The sequence below is a fragment of the Saccostrea echinata genome, unplaced genomic scaffold (genome assembly GCF_033153115.1).
Source record: "Saccostrea echinata isolate AGI-Se365-2 ecotype Australia unplaced genomic scaffold, CSIRO_AGI_Sech_v1 ptg000009l, whole genome shotgun sequence".
Lineage (NCBI taxonomy): Eukaryota > Metazoa > Mollusca > Bivalvia > Ostreida > Ostreidae > Saccostrea > Saccostrea echinata.
The window spans coordinates 15,249,225-15,271,407 of NW_026889758.1; the positions used below are offsets into that span (position 1 = coordinate 15,249,225).

Below are 22,183 nucleotides of genomic sequence, written 5' to 3' on the forward strand. Positions count from 1 at the left end.
TTCCCTTTATCATGCCACTATAGACTGTAGCAAAAATTAATTGCATGTTATCGATTAACCATGAAATAGTACTAGATTATGTAACATATATCTAAACTTTGTTTGTTGATTTTTATTTCAAATTGATGTCAAATGTTCCACGTCACCCCGAAAACATCTCCGCACAAAATACAATGAGGTACAGGAAGGGGTAAAACGACTATCAAAACATGGATTGCAAGTCTACCCCCCCCCCCCCCCCCCCCCCCCGATAAATTTGCCGAACTATAGAAAAACAATAGACCTTACGTTATGATTGTATCCTCTCAATAATAACGCCTGATGACCCTCCCTTTTTTCTTTTGCTTGTCAAGCAATTTTTGCTTGTAGTGCCCTTTACCCTCAACTGAAATTGCTTCCTATGGCTTATGTGCATTATTGGCTTCAGATACATTTATTTTAATTTAAATGATTCAAATAAATAAATGTTATGTTTCAATTATTCCCATCTGATGAGGCAATAAATTAAAAAGTTGCATATGCCTCAATCTTTTTACTACATTGAACAATCATCCAGTGACCTTTGCTGAAATGCAAATTCCTAACTGGGAGTAGACCCTCTTTGCTTTACGCAAAATTCAGTAATTCTCCAACAGAAATCAAATATCTTTATATGATCCTCCAAAGTCATGGAAATGTTACATATTCTATTGTTATATATTAGCCCGTCACGTGTATTTGTGTATTCAAAAATAATCAATGAACTAGATTTTTAAACATGTGAAGAATTCATAGAAAATACGTTAATAATCATTTGGATTGACAGGAAATATAGAATATATTTTAAAAAAAGGAGAGTTTATTACCAAATCAGGGTCCAAATGAGGACAAAATACATCACAGATTACAGAAAATATACTATATAGAGTTATCATTTGTATCTATAAATAAGTTTGTGATAGAATTCGAATCATTTAAAGAGATGACAACTTTTACAGTACATGTAATTTTAAAAACTTTATAGAGGAGGCTTATATAGGCAATGCCTGCTGTCTAATCCATTTATTATCCGATACATAATCAAATATATTCCAATAAAAAAAATGAAATCTTATACTGGGGTCAATTATAGGATTTGATTAATAACAGTTAGGGGTGTTTTCCCTCCATGTGAAAATTAAACAAAGCGGTGTATCAAAGACTATCTTTGCAGCAGACGCGAAAGTCTGAAACATCAAAATTTAAAGACATTCATGATCATCAACGTTTCAATTTATAAAATCTCAAGGTGTTTTGTAAGTTGACTTTTCTTTAGACTATACAATGTATAGATTTATTCTGATCTTAGTTTAGTAACCCGTTACATATGTACCTGGTGCTGAGTTTGGATTAGTTTATTAATAAGAACATGAAACAGTTTTATTATTGAAATAATTCTTAATGATATCGATGGAGGTAGCTCTCCAATCAATGTCGACAAGTATTTATTATCAGCCTTGGCCTACTTCTTCTCTGGCTCTGACGATGTTTGGATTCAAAGCAAAAAAAAAAAAAAAAAAAAAAAAAAAAAAAAAAAAACAAAACAAAACAAACAAACAAACAGTACATGACGATATTTAATCACAAGTTCAATGGAAAAAACTTGAACAATGTTATATTTCATCTGCCGCTCACAAATTATGTTTAAAAAAGATTGAAAACAAACATGGCAGTTATTATACACATTGTAAGTCATAATGTCTGGTCTGAGCTAGAACATTACGGAAGTCATGGGAACTTGAAAATCTTCAATATTTGACAGTTCTCTGACAAAATATTGGTGTTTGTCATACTTTTCCACTTCACAATACATGAGACAATTTGTCATACAATCTAATGTGCTGCAAAAGCCCCCCTTTCGAGGGAATCTTTGTAAAAGCCCATCAATTTCAAGTCCCCGGGCCAACACAGCTAGATTCACGGGATATGACGTTGTCTCCCTCGCGCAGGCGCATACATATAGTACATGGTGAGCGGCAGTAAAACTCCTTCACGGTTTACTGAGCATCACGATGCGACTATCGCACTCGTTGTCATGGACATGGGGGCGTCCATGCTGGCGGCAGATCCACACATTCCTTCTGTCACGGGGGCATAAGGATGTGTTGTAGGATGATAGCCCCAAGGCCAAGGAATCTTGGCCTTCTTCTTAATCAACCCTTCGATGATGGACTTCTGTTCCTCGAGATTGCGAACCATTTCTAAAAGCTCCTGGTGGCGCTTTTCTAAGTCGGCAAGTATCTGAAAGTAGAAACAGTCTTCGGTCATTGAGGAATCGGATTACATGAGAAACTTGGATCAGGTGTTTTTACAACCAATGCATGCAGATCAGTGTTGTCTATCAATTGTCTACAACCGTTTCTATTTCTTATTGTTGGAGTACAAGCCAGTAGGAATCGGACGGTACGGGGTGGGGGGACAATAATTTTGTCAGTATATATTATACAATAGAAAAACAAACGTGTATGGTTGTGCCCCTTCAATGACTACGTCTGATGACCTTTCCTCTTCTTTTCTTTATTATTATTAATTTGGTTTGTCATGGAATTTCTCTTTTTCTGTGCACGCCATCCTTTTTGTCCTACTTACGAACATGGACAATTAAAACTTTACAAGCAGAAATCATGAACAACGTTAAAGCAGAAATCGTGAACAACGTTAAAATTTAGGGGTTTTTTTTTATATGGCCAAGTTTTGTTGTTCAAGTTTTTATATCATAAGCAAGATAGTGATACTCATTTTTTATATTTCGGTCTAATTGTAATAGTAATATTTTTAATGACCACAGAAAAATCCGTCATGTGTGAAATTTAATTAAGGCAATGATGCCAAACAATGACATTTGTAACAGTGTTCTGAAAGAAAACTAGACCAGACCATTGCCTAGAGTAATTTTCATTTTTTTTAAACTTTCAATTAATATATTTTCAAAGTGTGCAACATCACCCATCCTCACCCTATAGAATAGGTATGGCTCAAAAGGTAATATACAATTTGACCTGTGCGACAGGTGCACTATTTACCTGGTTTTGGGAGCTGGTCTGGGCGCGTCTTCTTTGCCTATAATTCTGAGCCGACACTTTGTTCCTTTCTCTTCTACGCTGGCGTTTCATTTCACTGACCTGAAGATGTAAATTAAGGCGTAATATTAAACGTCTGACACACACTGAAATGTGATTAAAGAAGAAAGCCCACGATGGACAATTATATCAATTCTTAATCTTTCATGTACTAGTATACATGTCATATAATACTCATATATGTTCCTAATATACTTTAGTTTACACCATATTTTATTTGAAAATGACAAGCAGAAAATGCAGGCAAGTATACTTTAGTTTTGCTTTATGCATTTTAATCAGAAAAATTGGCTTTTGAATGCTCAACATAAACAAGAATTAAGAAGGTCAGTTTACCTCTTTTTGGTCAACAGTTGGATCCGCCTCAGCAACGTACAGGGAGTCGCTATCGCTAGAAGACCCCGAGTCGGAGCTTGTTCCGGGGGAATTAAAATCGGTGCTTAAATTTGAATCCTCGTTGTGTGCATTCAGGGCACCTGCAGCACGGTTAGCCATAGCAGCATCAATAACATTGCAGGTCTTCCCCTCTGTAAATTCCATGGGGGTCAGATCTTCTGGCTGACCACGACAACACCCTCCTGCTTGATTGTGACACAAAACTCGAACCATGGTGAATCTTTAATATTCCTTGCTCTTTACGACACAAAAATGCTAAATATTTAGTTGTATTTGCTACTTTTCTTTTAATGATGTCTGACGGCGATATTTGACTTTGCTTTTTGCGTTACCGGCGACTCTTCTTCTCAGCTGATCAGTGCGTGAATGCTGGGAATCACCTTGTGTCATAATATTTAAACTCATTCAGTCTTGCATCAGAAAATCGACCAATGAAAACTACGGCTTCCCATCGCGGCTAAAAATAATTTTCATTTAATACAATTATCAATGTAAAGAAAACTTATATTGAATTTGGGTTATATAATACTAGAAGAAGGAATTATTGATACTTTAATTTTGTGCTTTTAAGATTATTAATCAAGCCTTTTTTCAACTCATTCATTTGGCGCTAATCTGTCATTGCGTAAAATGTAAACACGATGTGCATTCCATACTTCCTTGAAGGTGAAGGTCGACTTATTTATATCAACCTAAGGTATTTTACAACGGTGACGAAACTTCTAACTTTGTTGCGTGTCTATAAATATTCTTTACGAATACGAGTTGATCCCCGATTGGTTGACTTACTTCAGAGAATATTCTGGACTGCAAAGATTTTCTCTGTTATGAAACTGAATGATGAAACTAGTGTTATAATGTATAAATTTACTATGTGCATTTTGAATATGAAAGTTTAATTTAATTTAAACAATTGCAGCTGTTTAAAACTTGCAGGTCTTGATACTTGTTCAAAATTATTATCATATCATCATATAAGCTAGATGAAAGCTAGAAATAAAAATAATATAGTGTCAAATGTATATGAAAAGTTTATTGTTGAATGAATTCCTTTAGCTAAATCAAAAAGACAGAGGTTTTTATCACGAAGCCTGTACTTCCAGTACACGTCTTGATCCAACGGTCTGATGAGGCAATGATTTCACATATTTCATAAGCGATCTTGGTTAACCTTCGTCGGCAGAAATTGTAAGTAAACAATATCAATACTTATTTGACCCAAAACCTTAAGCGCATGCATTTAATGTAGAACGTAAGCTACAAAATTTTTCTGATCTGCTTTTTAAATAAGGGAAGGGGTGCATGCAGGTTTAGGCCCAAAGAGGGTATAGTTCTACATACAATATCATAAATAGTACAACAGTTCACATATTTTAAGATTTTTGCACTAATTCTTTTTGTAATATAGCCAGTGGAATAAATTAATAAGATGTCACTTGCTGAAATAAATTCTCTAGCTTCCAAAATTACGACACAAAAATGTCGTACACGGGAATGATTTTTATCATGAGCTTACCTCCAGTAATTTCTTCTGAATTTCTGGAAACTGGATTGAATGTGAGGAATTTACAATGAGCCAACACTTTGAATATTTGCATCATTTTTCTGCCATGTCAATCTAAAACAAAACAAACGAACTGAGTACCTATTTCTTTTACGAAATTTTTTTTGAAAATTTCATTAAATTTATATTTTAAAACTGTAGAAGATTGTTTTTAATTTAATCTATCTTTATCATATGCTGGAGTTCTGTCCCTTTTGCTGTCGGCTTCCTTAAAAGTATAGTATATACATGTTGTAAATTCAACATGTACGTGCCACTCGTAGCATTGTAAGAATGGCGTGAGTGAATAAATTTAACTTGCTTTGTCAGATCTGATGTCTGATTACCAGTTATAACCATGGCCTATATATAGAAATCTTTCAATGCATTTTTTTCTGAATACACTATTCGTCATTCCTGGCTGGAATTAAATCATTTAGAAACGGCTATGGCTCACTCCTATAAAAAAATCTGGATTTTCCAGAGTGAATTAATTATTATGACGTAGTTTGTTAATCACATTGTCTGTTTTCATGGTTTCTCGATTCCGTGTATTGCATTGTACATTGTAAAGTTGTCATCGAATATGTCTTTTTTTTCTCTCATTTTGTACAAATGATTTTAATTTTGAATTCTAAAACTCGATTTCTTCTGAATAATATAAGAAATGAAAATTCTTCATTCTTATTAAATCTAAAAAGTTTGCTAATGCGTGATTTTTAAATATTAACCAGTACAGTTGTATTAAATGTATTTTCTCCATTATTTTATGATAAAGGATGGCAAATAGTAAATAAATATAGTAAATGAATTGCACATCGGCGGGGGAGGGGTGTGTCAGGGGTCTTCATTCCCTAGAAATGTTCATTGTTTTTTTTTTAATTAGTAGTAGTATCCTTGCATGGCCTCGTGCTTAAGTAGAAATGCTGTACATTCAAGTAAACATTGGACTTTCTTCTTGACATCGTTCTGGGTTTGATAACTTTTTAGTATGGGGAGAGTATTCTGTGTATTAAATATCATACGTAAAACGAAGAGGCCGGGGGGGGGGGGGTCCTACTTTTTGTGCCATGTCTTAAAAATTCTTTTTTCGTTTCATTCGTGTTTTGTTTTGTTCTGTCATTTTGTTGTTGTTTTTTTTATACGATCAAAAACATATTGATTGGGACATTAAAGGTCAGCTTCAAAGACACTGACTGAATTCGGGCACAGTTTTATGATACGCTCTCTCAGGCTATGGGGCGGTAGGGGGCAAGAAGATGTATGGGGAAAAAAACTACTCCAGGCACTAGGGTAGCCTTATTACTATTATACAATGTAACTAAAATAGCCGGAAGGAAAGTACCATTGGGATAATCACACTCGCCACATCTATGCTACAGATGGTCAAACGAATAGGCCTATATTAATTGTTTGTTTTGTTTGTTTGTTTCAGATGGTCAAAGGTAGAGGTACACTGCTGAAGGTTCTTCCTGGGATGTAAGTCTTACTATATAGTCAGGCTTCCCCCTTCAGAGCGAGGCTTACACCTTCAAAATTAGTTTCCGAACAGTTCTTTTTGGTCTTGCTTCACCATATAGCCAGTCTTCCTTGGGGTGGGGGGGGGGGGGGTTATCTTACTATACATATTTAGCCAGTCTTCCGCGGGAGATCATTGTATAGGGAAAATTTCACTATACAACGACAATGAAGCAATGCATACACAATGTGTGTGTGTTTGTTTAGGTCACCTGGGTGACCCAGGTGACCTATTGCTATCTGTTTTTGTCCGTCGAAGTGCGTCGTCCGTCGTTCGGCGTTATTATCTGAACATTTTCAGCTTCTTCTGTGGAATCACTGAAACAGTTTCAACCATTTATGGCATAAGGCATTTATGAGTAAAGGGAAACAAAAGGTATGAATTCCATGGTCCCTGTCCCCTTGGGACTTGAGGGGGAGACTTAAACCATCAAAATTAATGCAAACTTTAAAAATCTTCTTTACTCCTAGACATCAAGCAGTTGAAGTGTTGCCATAGTTGTAATAAGCATTGATCCCTCTACCAAAATTGTGAAATTCATGGACTCAGGGTTATAATGATCAAATAGTCAAAATGAATAAATTCTTCAAAAATATTCTTCTCTACCCCTGTTTATTTAGCAGATACACTAGGTAAGTGGTTATGATAAACAATGGTGCCTCTTTAAAACTTGAAAAAAATGTGGCCCCAGGGTCAGGGGTTCGGGGGGGGGGGGGGTCTATTGATTATATTGTGAAAATGTGTCATTTCTTTGAAAGTCTTCTCTCCTCTGAAAAATTGAGCAAACAAAAACTAGATATATCGTTATGATGAGCAAGGGTGACTCTTCCAAAATTATGAATTTTATTATCCCTGGGTAGGGGGTTCTGGTTTTAGTGCGGGGCTCTATTGATTGTATAGTGAAAATGCATTAATTCCTTGAAAATCTTCTTTGGTCCTGGGTATTTAGCAGATAAACTAAGCGCATGCTTACCATGAGCAAGGGTATCTCTTTCAAAATTGTGAAATTTGTGACCCCAGGGTTAGCGTTAATTTGCGGTCTCTATTAATTTGTATTCTTATGGGAGAAGTTATTACCCTGTTCTATTCATCTATGATAATAAATTACTGTAAATAATGTCAATGAAAGGTCAATTAAATAAGTGAATTTTTATAATATTTAATACAAAAGTACTTTCATTGTTTTAAAGGTCACATAGACTTGTTAATAATAGATAAATAAAAATGAGACAAAACTACTTTATCTTTGTTTGCATTAAATGTTCTTCAAGGACCAAGACCAAGAGAAGGCATTTTGAGGGGGAATGAGATGGTTTCAGAAACAGTGCTCAAGCACTATTTTTTTTTTTTTTTGTTTAGTTTTCATTGTGATAGAAGGTTATGTAGATAGATATACTTTAAGATTTGTTACTGAGTACTAAACAGTGACAAATGGTGGGGGGGGGGGGGGGGGAGTAGGGGAATAGATAAATATACTTTACATTTATTACTGAGTACTAAACTAATTATTTTCTTGATCTCTCATCATCCTCTTGCTTTTGGGCAGCATATAGTTTCATGTATTAGTTTATTTTTTAGTTATACTTCTATGGATCCTTTACAGTGTTGTACTAGTATTATACACAGGTGACTGTTAAGTGTTAAGGCCCTTGGGCCTCTTTTTTCTAAGGTCTCTTGGTCTTCTAATTTTTGAATACAAATGTTTGTTCGTTTTGTTGAACAAGGTACTGTCCAGAGTCCTGTCTTTCTCCAGGATTGTAGAGGATCGTACTTTCTGGCTTATGGTTTGAGACGATGTCTCAAAATGCACACAAAAATAACTCGAATATCGTTGGGGGAAAACAACATATTTTAAGAATACCGTTTTGCCTTTCCAACACATACTAAGTCTTTGCTACAAAGATACTAGGTTGTCAGAGGGAGAAACCTTTTGATATATAAGTACAGGTACATGTAATTAAAGGTCAGGGATCAAGACTTTCAGTCTTGTATTGACTTACTACAAAGATACCAGGTGGCAGATATAGTTCTAAACGCAAAATCAATTCAATATTTAAGCATGCAAGATGATGCTCCGCTTTGAAGAACATACATGTATATACATGTGAATGCTAAAATACCGGAAGATACACTATAATTTTACTCCCCCTCCAAAGGAGACCAAGTTACAAAATTAAAGTAGAAGAATGCATGTACATATATAGCTGATTGTTTTTCAAATATTGTTTTCAATTCCAGTCCTAACAAATATTTAATTGATATGTATTTCTAAATTTCAATGCATCTACTCAGAAATTGGAAGTTAAAAATTTCAATTCAAAAAGCGTGTCATTTATTTATTGTACTTCGTTTGCTGCTGAGTTACATGTAGTTCCTATAATAAAATATTGGGCTAGAGTTCCTCCCCGTTTTACAGACTGACGATTTCATAAAATAACAACAATGAACAACTGAAAATTTAATACACAACAACATAAATATTACATTCTATAAACAACGACAACAACAGAGAAAGGCTTGCATGCATTATAAACAGAAATGATTTTACATCACATGTTATCACATTCTTATCTATATTGTAATAAATCTGTGTTTATTTTACATAAAATACATTTCTCATTTTAAACCTGAAGTGGATACATTCTCAAATCCCTGATCTGTCATTATCAAATTAAATATGTAGAAATTGATTTTTCACAAAATATCGCATGAAACAAAATAAAGTTTTCATAAAATTTGCTGCCATTTATACTAGGAGCCATTTGATTGAAAATATTTCTGGTTTAATGTAAAGATTGGCAAGTGGACCACATGGAACAGCATCAGGATCAAGAGGCAATTTTAGATTTATGTCAGAAAAATTATTATAGACTGAAATATTATTGACTGAAATTTTGACTTAAGTCTAAGACTGCCTCATGATTCTGGGGCATGGTTTTGTCATTAATTTTATCCTGTTACACCATGTATAAAATATACAACAAATAACAGACTTCTATTAATACTAACTAAATATCAGATCTTTATTTTAACTAATAAAACTTAGTTTTTGTTGTTTTTTGTCACTTCTTGGACGGAAAACGAACCAAGTCGTCATATACTAGTTTGCACCATTTAAAGTATATGGATTGTTGACCTTGCCTAGACAGGAACTAGAATTCAAGTCTCTCGAAGAATCAAAATCTTGTGATTCCCTTCACGTGTCTCTAGGAAAACGGTGGGATCAATTCGCAGAGAAACCGCTTTTTTCACTTGGATGCAGTTTCTTGTATGAAACTTCTCTGAACTTTTAAACGAATGCTTAGTTTGTCTACAAGTTCTTTGGGAACAGCTCATACGCATGTTATGCCAGTGAGGGTTAGTTTATGACGTCACGACCCTATTTTGGCCATCTTGGGACAAACCTGGCTGTGAATTTTAAGGAGGTCCAGCAGGTGCTCGCGTTCCTCCCGCAGCCTCTGGACCTGGTCCTGTAATTTCTCCTGTTTTTCTTCCAGTCGTAATGTTTCCTGTAAATCAAAAAATTAATCTATGTTAACATTGAGAATTTAACATTTAGATTTGCTTCATTTGTTGCTGGTTTGATTCTTTTGATTTCAAATGTAGTGATGGACAATTTTGAAATGCTTCTCTTTTATCCCTCCTTTCATCCCCATTTTTTCCCCTTCTTCCTTCCCTCTGTTCCCCTCTCTCCTTCCCTACCTAGCTCCCTTCCCCTTTTCTTCCATCTCCACCCCTTTAATCCTATTACGTTCGTAGGTGTACACAGAAAAATAATCACATCAAAAATGATTTCAATGTTGACACTTCTCAATTTTCAAATCAATATCTCTTCTGAGAAATAGATACCTCTTCGAGCGTGTCAGCTAGTTTTCTCTTCTTGTTCCGGCATTTCTGAGCAGCCAGTTTATTTTTCTCTCTCTTTATTTTTCTACGTTCTTCTTCCTCGGGAGTTAACTGCAAGAATCAAACAAGTGTCGAGTGTTAATTCGCGACTGACTAATTGTATCAATCGATAATTACTACCCGGTATTGTAAACTCAATAACATTACATACCCGTTCAGGAGATGGCTCTTTGAACTCTACCCGGATTTCTTCCTTCCCTTCTGCAATCCTTCTTGCTTTTATCTTATGTTTGATTCCTTCCTTCAGTAGAGGACTAAGATCGATGTCCAGGTCTGCCTCCGAGACCTCCTCCGCAAAGAAGTTCTGAGAGGGGTCAAGGTCATCAAAGGGGAACTGGGTTGCGACATTTTCCTCCAAGTGATGGAAGCCATCAGAAATGCAATCATGATATGAGGTAGAACTTTGGCTGTTTTCTATAACCACTTCTGCTACAGAATCTGAAAATTAAAAGAATTCTGGTCTCTGTATCAATTTACATGTGGTGTAAAATTTAAACTGTATATGTTGTGTTAAATTACATTCGTAGTTTGATATGGCTAACTGTTAACAGGGTATTTATATACTGAGGTTGTGTCTACTTTCATGTCTCATATGATTTAGTACATAAAGAAACCAATGCCGATTTATTGATCAATGCCTCACCTTGTATCACTGGAGGAGTGACCTGCTCGCTAACCTCCACCACCGCCGAGACATTGTCATTCAGAAAATCCACCTCAGCATAGAGGGTGTTGTCTAGAACAGCATCCTGTTGAATGTCCGTCTGGGTGCAGGGTGGGACTATATCATCCATTATGACTCGAGGTCGGGTAAACGCCTGGCCTTCTTCAGATAGAAAATGTCCTATGTCCACACCGCTTTCTAGAAACAAGTCCAGGATGTCTACTTTGTCCTGCTTAACCATGTCTTCTGCAAAATTAAATGATTAAAAATAAAATAATGAATTATTGATAATTATAAATTAAATTCAGTATATTAAACATTATAATTTCGTGGTAGGTGAGGTCTATTATGCATTTTTCTTGCCCGGGGGGGGGGGGGCATGGTTAAAGTGCATCGAAATCATTTGCTTAAATCTGGAATTTTAATAAAATTTTAACTGGATTTGTAATTTCCACCGACAGTTTGCAGTAAGACGCTTGCCTGCTGAGATACCCACAACCAGTAATCTATTTACAAAGGCGTTTGTTTACAAATAATGTATTGTTTATTTACATTTAACTCATTTGATTTATACAGATAAATCATTTTCATTTGTTTTAAGGAAAGAAACGAATCTTACCACTACCATCGACAAAAATTCCAAGTAAGCACAGAATACGCTATCCCGTGAATGCACTGTCATGAAACTATTTCGCGAAGATTGTGAAATACTTTGTTATTTAGCCTTCGTATGCTCAACGTCCTGTATATTCGGTCATGGAAATAATATCAACACAACAATCGGCGTGGTTTAAATACCGGCTCGTGTTTTTCTATTTATAGACAGTCATATGACGGTAGTACGTCATCATAAGCCCTAATTAGAATATGTATATAAACTGCCGGTTTACGGTGTGTTCTTTAAGGGGGGGGTCTGTATATCCTAGTGGTGAATAATTTCAATATTTCACTCAGGATTATGACGTCATGAAGTTAGTAAAAAGAAAAAAGACACTGATTATCATTTTAATTTTACTCGAGCAGATCGAAAAACAGATCGATAGACGAAAGGAAGTCGGACATATCCACGTGTGCTTTGTATACACTTGGATCGCGCCACGCTGGAACGAATGACTAAGACTCACAAGGCGAGAGCCTTACTCACGCTGTTTGATTATATTACACGCCGGCCGGTGTTGTATGGCCAATATCCAGGACTTTGGTCCACTTAAAACCTTAATTCTATTTATAAAAATAAGAACTAATGGAAAAATGTGAGCAAAATATTTTATTACTTTCAAAGATATCTGAAACGTTAAAAATATATATATTATGATATACATCTGTATATATAATACTTTAATTTTGAATTTGGAAAAGAATGGATTTTTTTAAATAATTTTTTCTTTGCTTATCAAGAATACTCTTACCCACAAACACACACGTTCTATTTTTTTCATGCAGTACACATCGATATTGATATGAAGATAAAATATATAGGAATCATTTGCGATGCAATTTTTATAAACTGATTAATCTAGATAAAAAAAAAAACTTATAAATTTGATGCATTATAAATTTAATTGTGTTGTCGACAGAATGGTCAAATATCCATTACTACTGTATATAATTTGAGCCAACATTACAAATTGTTTATCAGTGTTTATCATTTTATGTTTTTTTTTAAAAATATAATATCAATTGTATTCAGCGAAAATTTATCAATGGATACCGTTGTCGGTCAAATAAAGTACAGTCTAACAGAGCGTAAAATACCTCACCCTTCAGCCAATCAAAATCGAGCCATGCTTAACGTTTGATAATAATAGATTTCTGGTTTTTCCATATATTTGACATAGATTTGCATTCAGATAAGGAGAGGCCCCCGAAAGGATGATCGAGACACGTCACAAAAAACAATGAATCAGCAGGGACATATGCGTAGACGGACCAGAGACAGGGTGTGAACAAAACAGTTATAATAGTATCCTTTAACTATGCCCATATCTCTCCGTGAAATATATATATATATATATATATATATATATATATATATATATATATATATATATATATATATATATATATATATATATATACATTGAAGAGTCATATGTCTATTTTATGTATATGTTTATATAGGTGCATGTATGTCTAAATGATTTTTTTTCTTTCTCTCTTTTTCTTTCAACTATATTTTAGGCCTTTCTCTTGTAAGTTTGTTCTCTTTATGCTCATTTGGCACTGAATTAGTAATAAAACATATCTTAACTTATCATATATATATAAGGGAGAGAGATTTATGCCCATATATAAAGTTCAGAATTTGGTCGGAGAATTCTCATCTTCCATCTTCGATTTTTATCTTTACTTTCATACAGTAATATATGCAATACTGTATTCTGTTATAGCAGGGACGCATATATATATATATATATATATATATATATATATATATATATATATATATATATATATATATATATATATATATATATACGATAAAAGCTGATTTCTCTCACTTTTCCCATCCAAGTCGATTTTTGGTTAAAACTTGCTTGTCATAAAACCTCATCATGTACACATGTAATTCCATGTATGAATAAATCAAATCTTATAAGAAATGTCATCAGAAATATTCCCCAAAGATTTTTTTAATTGTCGATTTTTTTTCTTCACATTTTCATTCAACAAAATCTCCATGAATTTGAAAATCCGTCTTTAATCGAGCAGAAGGGACGGGGTTGCGATGTGTCAGAAAGAATGAGCTTAAAGCCCCGGGTAATTTCACGGTGGGACGTCAAAAACTAAACACGGTTGCCTTAACGTGTTTCAATATACAAGAGATGTCAGTTATCGTCAAACTAGGTAGGATGATTGCATCTCAAACATTATATGTATATAAACATTATATTTATCACAGGCCAAAAACAGAAGCTTGCAGCTACTCAGAGCAAGTTATAACAAAATGGTCGAAACTCTACTCCAGGGGATATTTTTAAATCTGTGCACCTTTTTAATTTTATTTACCATTCATTGTGTCCAGTTCTATAATGTATGGTTATAATATCGGCCATGTTATATGGCATGTGCTTGATTTTCTATATTGTGTGTTTATACATGGAAATGTTTATCTATTTTAGATATTGATTATTCATATGCTAATATATGATTGAAGCTAAACCACAATGAAAACTAGCTGTATGTTTATTGTGTAATCCTGGATAAATAAAGGTTATTATTACATGTATTATTAAATATCTGCCAGCTCAGTCCAGCTTCACCATTCTTATTGATGGTCGAATTAAAAGCAGATTAATATTCAAACCACATTATGAATGTCTAGATAATGCTTGCAACAAGTTTGTTTATTTGCGAAACACACACTCGAGCATACAAATTGTCGTTTAGCAAAGAAAGCATCAATCGATTTCAAGACAATGACATTCAAACAGTATGTGATATGCTCTGTAATACGACATAAATTCATCCCAGTACTTTGTTATATGTTGCAAATGAACTTAAAATACTTATAGTGTGGTACGCTCTATCGAGTATGCATTTCTATTCACAAAAATGCATTGTTCTTCTTGCAGAAATAATATGCGATCAGTACAATAGCTTTAGTATTACAGTCTTGTCAATAAAAAAGAATTCACTCCAAAATTCTCATGTTCTGGGTATGATTTAAATTCGAATGGTTATGTTCTTATAGTTAGACTAAAGTAAACACTTACCAATGATACGATTACTGTATGCAAATGTAAGCAGTCCAAACATTTTTGATGAAATGATACTAAATAGCAGAGAAACCGAATTTTGTAAGTTTACATATTTTATTTCTATTTCGTCGTTTCCTTATATGGCATGAAGAAAAACGGTCAAGTCAGATTATGGAACATGGTGTTGATAAACATTGTTTTCTATCCGTACCAATATACTTTAATATTATCCTTCAATAGACTTGAATACTGTTTAACCATATAGGGCTTTAGAGAAATTCCAAATAAGGGTAACAGAGGAAAGAGAGACCATATCTGTTATACCACGTGGTACAAACGATTTGCTGAATCGAGCATTAAATGACCTTGACATTATTACTCGAAGTGGAACGGACAGGTAAATGGCGCTAAATGCCATAACATTGCTTGATTAATTTTAGACGCTTGAAAAACTGATTTACCCCCCCCCCCCCCAAAAAAAAAACACTGCTGTTTCTAAACAGAATATAATTGATAAACCATATTTGTAAGGATGTTGAAATAAAATAATATAGAAATCTAAATCGAATCAATGACCAAAACGCTCAAAATGCGAACATAAATGTTCCACATACAGGTATACAATGCTAAAAATGACATAAATAATACATTATTTTATATCAAATGGTTATACCTTTATTTTTTCTTCTTCAAAGGATCGATATCTTATCTTAAAGCGAAAGACAAGGCAAACATATTATGTATACGATCAGTGTAGAAGCGCCCTACTGGAAGTACGTGCTTACTCTTGTTCGACCAGAATGAACTTAGAAATGTTGGAAAAACCCAAGAAAATAAGTTGCGTGCGAATTCCTAATCACATGATCCATTAAGTATGCGCACACCTTTATTGACTAAAAGAACGCACAAAATGCAAGCTTTAAAAAACACGTAGAGGGCCCCACACCAGGCGTCTGTGCAATAACCTTGACTTTAGAAGATCGATATTAACAAATAGAATCAGGAACAGTAATTCATAGAATGTTATCTATTTGATTCATGAATTCAGTAATTGTTCAGATTTACAAGAAGTTCATTCCACAAGTTTTGATGGTAAAAACTTTTATAGCCATGATAATTGCAAAATACAAATTCAACACAAATCCCTTCATTGACGGTTAAATCAATTGTCTGTTCAATTGAATGAATTTAATCTCACAGAAGATAAAAACGCTCCGAGACAGCTGATCTATGTGCCAGTCGCGGATCAGCTGATAAACTCTTTTGATCATCATGGTGCTCTATTTTGTTGAAAAAAGTTACGTAATAAAGTTAGACTCATTATAGTAGTAAAACCTGGTATTTCTTCCTCGTAACATAGAAGTGAATTTTACTAGATTTTACAAATAGCCGAGAAATACAGAGAAAATCAAATTTTTCTGTCAGTATTTTCTCTATTTGAAATACAATACTCATATATAGAGATACATAGCTAAACATCTGCCTATAAGTGTGTACATTAACTGTATTAATTAATTAATTAAGTTTTTCAAAGTAGTTGTGACTGCGTTGAAAATTCTGTGGAAGAGACATTTACCTAAGTGTTTATACAATGTTCATGTAGGAAACTCAATACTGATTAAGGACAGATGATACAAAAAACGGATGCCTGGATTGGTATATATTTTTGGGCATATTTTTGTTACAAATGATGCAAATAATAAATTTTTAAAATATTAAGACATTTTAAACTTTCTATGATGTTCAAAATTCTACCTTTCGGCAACCATCCTTATTAATCTATTCAAATTTTTGTCACTTTAAATCCCATTATTATGCAATTTTGAATGAAAAATAAAAAACTAAACGGTTAAACTTGTTCATTTTACTTATATAAACATGACTCAAATTGATATTTTCAAAAGTTTTGATAAAAGTTTGTTTGTATCATCTCTCCTTAAATTAAACTTTAAAATCATTGATATACTTATTCATTTAGGTATGTATGCTTGATGAATGCTTAATGAAGTCATATATTTTTTAAATAGATGTCTTTATATGTTAGAATCTGTGTCAAAATGGAAATAAAAATTGAATCAGTGTTTGTACACGTTATAAACTTAAAGTTGTGACTCTTAAATAGAATGAGTTGAATATGAAAACATGACCATGGCAGTGGAGATGTATTTACATTTCTTTGATTTTGAAGGAACAATCATTAATCATGCATGTTTCATTGCTCTGTGTTACACAGTAGATATTACACGCGTTTTGTTTTAGACTGTTAAGCTTTAAATTTATGCACCAGATTAAAAACAGTGAAATCTTATTTTTTTAAAATACAATTTTTAATTTATTCACATTTTTTGTTTTCAATTTTGAATCTATGTATACTGTAAGTACAGTCACACTTTTTAAGTTTTCATGCATCTTACACTTTTTTTTTTCAACCAACGAACATAGAACATCACTCAGCAAATTAAAAAAAAAAACATCAGCTCAGAGTGCAATGAAAGTACAAAATTTAAAACCCCGATAAAAAAACGTTTTATATTTTTTTTTAATTTTCGCCTGTAGTTTATGTAAACAACATAGAAAAAGTAAAACACCAAAAATAGTGGTTATAGCTTAAAATCAGATCAGAGAAACATTTAAATACATAAGGCAATTAATTAAAAAAGAATATACATAAAAAAAATTACCATACAATGTATACACACTTCAAACAACGTCCAATGACTAAATGAGAAATGATAAGTATTTTAATTTCTGATATAAAGATATTTTTTTATTCATGTCAATGAAATTTTTTACTCAAACAAAATTTAAGTAGATAATGGATATGAATTGTGACAGAACTTTTCTTTTTAAGTTTTGCTACAAATTGAATTCATTACCTGGAAAAAATGTATGTATTTATTTTTTTCCTCTAATATTAAAAAACCCGAAAGAATTAAACTACCTTAAAATATTATCGAGCTTAAGAAGTATTGTTTTCATGTAAATACTTATAAGTTTGAGAATCTTATGTCCACCACAAATGTTGACTCACTGATAAAGCTGTCTTTGTTTGTTAAAAAGATATTGGTCTGTTTTCAGTAATACTCTTTCATTTGATACTACTCTTCCTTACTTGACTTTGTATTTTGTATCTATGTTAATATGTTCATGTACCTCATATACCATTGTATGGTCTGAGAGAAATAAAAACAAAGCTTCAGTTTTTCAATTACAGTTTCTTCGACATTGAAATTTAACGATTAACTAGGCATATTTAGTATGAAAACATAAATTAACAGCCCTTTCCCATTCATAAATATATTTCATGAATCAGTTAATTATTTCTCTCAAAATATAAAGACAAGCAAAGGCTTTTTTTACTTACATGGTTACGTTGTATTTTCATGGCACATTTTTAATGGAAATTTTGTTTAATCTTAATCGGAATATTGTATCTGATACAAAAATAAGAGCAAATTAAAAGTTGGATTTTGATACTTGCTAATTTTCTAGATAAAATTTAAGCATCATATTCTGATTTGTTTAATTAAGAAATCTAACAAGCCTTTACCTATATAATTTCTTCGGTTGCAGAAAACAAGTCTTTCCAAAGAGAAATTTAGCTCAATCTAAGTTTTGCAATATTTTTTAGTGACAGTCTGTATAATTTTTCATATTTGTGAGTAATGACGTTTTACTCAAAATCAATAATCAATACTTTTTTTTAATTAAAAAAAGATTAACAAATAAGTAATTAATAATTGTTTGAAGTTTTTGTACTTTTGAATAAGAGAGGTAAGTCTGCAATTTTTTTTTTTGGTGCTCTGCAATATATATATATATATATATATATATATATATATATATATATATATATATATATATATATATATATATATATATATATATATATATATATATATATATATATATATTGCATGCTGTAATATTTTTAGTTAATATTATCAATTGTATATTAACATTTCTCTTCATTTTTACCCGAATTATTTCCACCGATTACACCGTTTACTTGATCAATAGTCGCCCGCGTGGCGCAGTGGTTAGAGCGTCTGCTCTAGAGTCGCGGCGTAAGGAGTTGATCCTTACGTCGCGGGTTCGAATTCCGCTGTGGGACGTGGAGACCGGTCCTTCAGATGAGACCGTATAAACCGAGGTCCTGTGTCGCAGTAGGTGCTGGCACGAAAAAGATCCCTCACTGCTCAATGGCCGTAAGTGCCGAGTATAGGACAAAATTTGCAGCTCTCCACCGGCAGATGGTGGCGTCTCCATATGAGTGAAAAATTCTCGAGAGGGACGTTAAACAACATAAAAACAAACAAACAAAAACTTGATCAATATAGAGGACTCAAGGCTAGTGAACCGACAGGGGATGCTTACTGTTCCCTTATTCACGATTCCTGCTTTTTACTGGATTTTCGAGACCACAATTCCTTTATTTTTACTTTTACTTCATATCCTGTGCATTTTCTTAGAATAAGTCATTTTGAAAGAAATTACATTTTTTAATATATAAATTTTCTATTAAACTTGTGTAGTGGGCTCATGTTTTTTCCCAACGTTTTACTAAAATCATGTCTTTAAACGTCTAATTGTGAAAACAAATTCTCGTCATGAAATCGAACGTCTGTCTAAAGTTATTTTCCGTTTTCTTCTTGAATAAAAGCATAAATAATGCAAATTATTTTATTTCAGCAATACCGTTTATGTGACTTGATTTTAAGCTTTGCAATAATACATTTTAAGCTTTGAAATACTGCATTTTCATGGTCTTTTTTTTTTTTTTTTTACTTATTATGAAACGCAAATTTATACGATATCAGTGAGAATTTTCTATGCATAGAAATTTAGGTTCTTATTACAAGCAATTTCACAGGAATATAATTTATAATAATATTTGTTTAGAATAATAAAAAGGGTAGCCACGGTGAGAGATAAACTGTCATGGTGATAACCCACAGAAGCATACAAACAGAGATAAAATGGTATTAAGCTTTCTCGTGAAGCTGTTTACTACCTGTGATGCTGGGCTCAGGTAAGGGAGGATACAGATCACACATCACACTCTCCATTCTCCAGGGAGGATTTGATGAATTGACATTTTAACTAGGACCCTTGGATCGTGACCAAAAATGTAGGTTGAATAGGTTTTGAATTTTGGAATTTCCAGATTTACAACAATGAACATTTTGTAAGGCGTAGAGTAAAATATGGTTATACTCCCATGTCAACCTTATTATTCAACAAGAAAACATTGATGTAGCCATCAATTGTCGCCCGGGAAATAAATAAAGTAAACAATGGAAATGAGTCTTGATCATCAAACCGCTTCGATATGTGTGAAAAAGGCCATAGGCACTCCCCAGCTTAATTGTTAAAAAATATAGATCTACTATACTATAAACATAATGTATAGTATAGTAGATCTATATTTTTTAACAATTAAGCTGGGGAGTGCCTATGAAAAAGGCATGCGTCTAAATGATGGAGACGATAGTAGAGACTATTTTGAAAACTTATAGTCGGATGAAAATCGAACAAAAACGATACCCTTTTAAACTTTATCAATTCCTCAAGTAAATGTTGGCTGTATAAAATATAATTTGAAATCAGACACATGCATCACCTATTTTCAAAAATGTCTTTCACTTTAAGATTATAAAACACGAACTGTGTAAAGTACGTTTTTACGTTTTTATGCGATAAGTAAAATTCGATGTTCTAAAAAAAGGGACCTGTCGTTTTTTCGATAGTAAATGATATGCAACTTTATATATTAAATATGAAAAACATATATATTTTTACAGATTCACTTTATGGAAGTAAAATTATTGTGTATCTCATAATTTATAAAGGGAAAGAACATTCTGATTAACAATATTTTTAATGTTTAGAAAACCTTTAATTCTGAATAACTTCTCCCACCTCAATCCCCATATACCAACATTTAAACTTATGTGTATAGAGCAGCCCGGTCCTCCGGGCTGCAATGAACTGCAGGGTGGATGGGGTTTGGATGAAAAGACGCATGGCAGTACTAAGTTTATGATAGAGGGATATATAAAAAGTATAAGTGAAATTTTTTTATGAAATGTACATTACCTGTAGATAAATTAACTAAAAACACTGCCACAAAGATATGTCTTGGGTTGTGAAAAATTAATAAATACAGAATAGACAAGTATCGTCTGGTATAGTTAAGATTTTCCACTGTGCCACCACGTTGTATTTAATGTTAATTACAAACATACAGAGAATGCGCAATGAAAGACCATTATTGCAAATACAAGTTGTCATTAACCTTGATCATAAAAAAACAAAAAATACACATATCTATACGAGAGGGGCTTCGTAGTGTTTAATTGAACGAATCCTTAATTGATCAAAGACAGACACAAAATACTCTCATCTACTGGAGGAGGTCACATAAATAAGCTACTTAGCAATTCAAAAATGGTATATTCATGTCATGTCACATTTTAAGCCTTCGTTATGGGTAACAGGCAACTAGGTGAACTAGATATTCCTTCTGGTTTTCTGAAAATCTTGGACACCCAATTACAAGGTAACGATGAATTAAATGAATATAGAAAAGAATTATTTTGGTCAATTAAAGTGTTGTAGGGATGTTATTTCAAGTCCTTTTTATCTTTTGGTCAGAGAATCCCAATTTTTATAATGCTTTAAAACATGAACTGTATAGAACTAGAATACGTCAACAAAAGGGTTTAAAAGTAATTAAAAATAACATTGAAACACTCTGGAATCAAAATGACGAAAACCTTGAGGCTACCTGCTACAAACAATTTTTTTTAAATTATGAGAATTTTATACTAAATTTATTTTTTTTATTCGAATAATAAAAACAAGTTTAGACAGTTAAAATGTTCTAAAGTGATACAAAAAAGAGTAAATAAATTCTTAAGGGGTATAGCAAAAAGTGAAAACTTTAAACTTTGCATTGTAAAAATCTACAATCTTTCTTGTTATTATTTTAGGAATTTACATCATTAGAAAACCAATATAAGTCTTACATATATATATATATATATATATATATATATATATATATATATATATATATTGAAACGCATACACCTGCTGAAACCTGTAGTATTATAATGACCCACTATTTTATGAGTAAAGGTTGCAGACGTTTCAAAGTTTGTGAGCCCTCCTGTACCTGTCAGAAATCAAGTAATGACCAAGATGATTAAAAATATCTATGAATTTATTAAGTTAAAAAGCACAAAGTCAAACGCACTCTTTAATGTAGTTCAGGTCTCTAGATGTTGATATTTTCTCGGGGTGATGCCTGGCTATTCATAAGAAGGTGTAGAAGTTCTGAGAAGGTGATAA

At 32.9% G+C, this 22,183-nt stretch overlaps 2 protein-coding genes across 4 annotated transcripts; both read right to left on the reverse strand.

The window, feature by feature from the left end:
- Nucleotides 1-1,577: 1,577 nt before the first annotated feature.
- LOC133183357 (activating transcription factor of chaperone-like) lies at nt 1,578-3,835 on the reverse strand. The gene is made up of 3 exons (XM_061318314.1): nt 3,435-3,835; nt 3,042-3,140; nt 1,578-2,259 (listed from the first exon to the last, which is right to left on the reverse strand). Exons 1-3 carry the CDS (start codon nt 3,705-3,707, stop codon nt 2,026-2,028), a joined length of 606 nt encoding a protein of 201 aa, XP_061174298.1. The 5' UTR covers nt 3,708-3,835; the 3' UTR covers nt 1,578-2,025.
- A 5,166-nt stretch (nt 3,836-9,001) lies between these two features.
- LOC133183358 (uncharacterized) lies at nt 9,002-19,911 on the reverse strand. Of its 3 annotated transcripts, none has more exons than XM_061318315.1 (5): nt 19,842-19,911; nt 11,106-11,372; nt 10,614-10,900; nt 10,406-10,513; nt 9,002-10,065 (listed from the first exon to the last, which is right to left on the reverse strand). In XM_061318315.1, exons 1-5 carry the CDS (start codon nt 19,894-19,896, stop codon nt 9,928-9,930), a joined length of 855 nt encoding a protein of 284 aa, XP_061174299.1. In that variant the 5' UTR covers nt 19,897-19,911; the 3' UTR covers nt 9,002-9,927. The 3 variants fall into 3 exon arrangements, with proteins under 3 accessions (XP_061174299.1, XP_061174301.1, XP_061174302.1); XM_061318317.1 differs by lacking the exon at nt 19,842-19,911 and adding an exon at nt 14,843-14,932; XM_061318318.1 differs by lacking the exon at nt 19,842-19,911 and adding an exon at nt 11,746-12,030.
- Between the last annotated feature and the right edge of the window lie 2,272 nt (nt 19,912-22,183).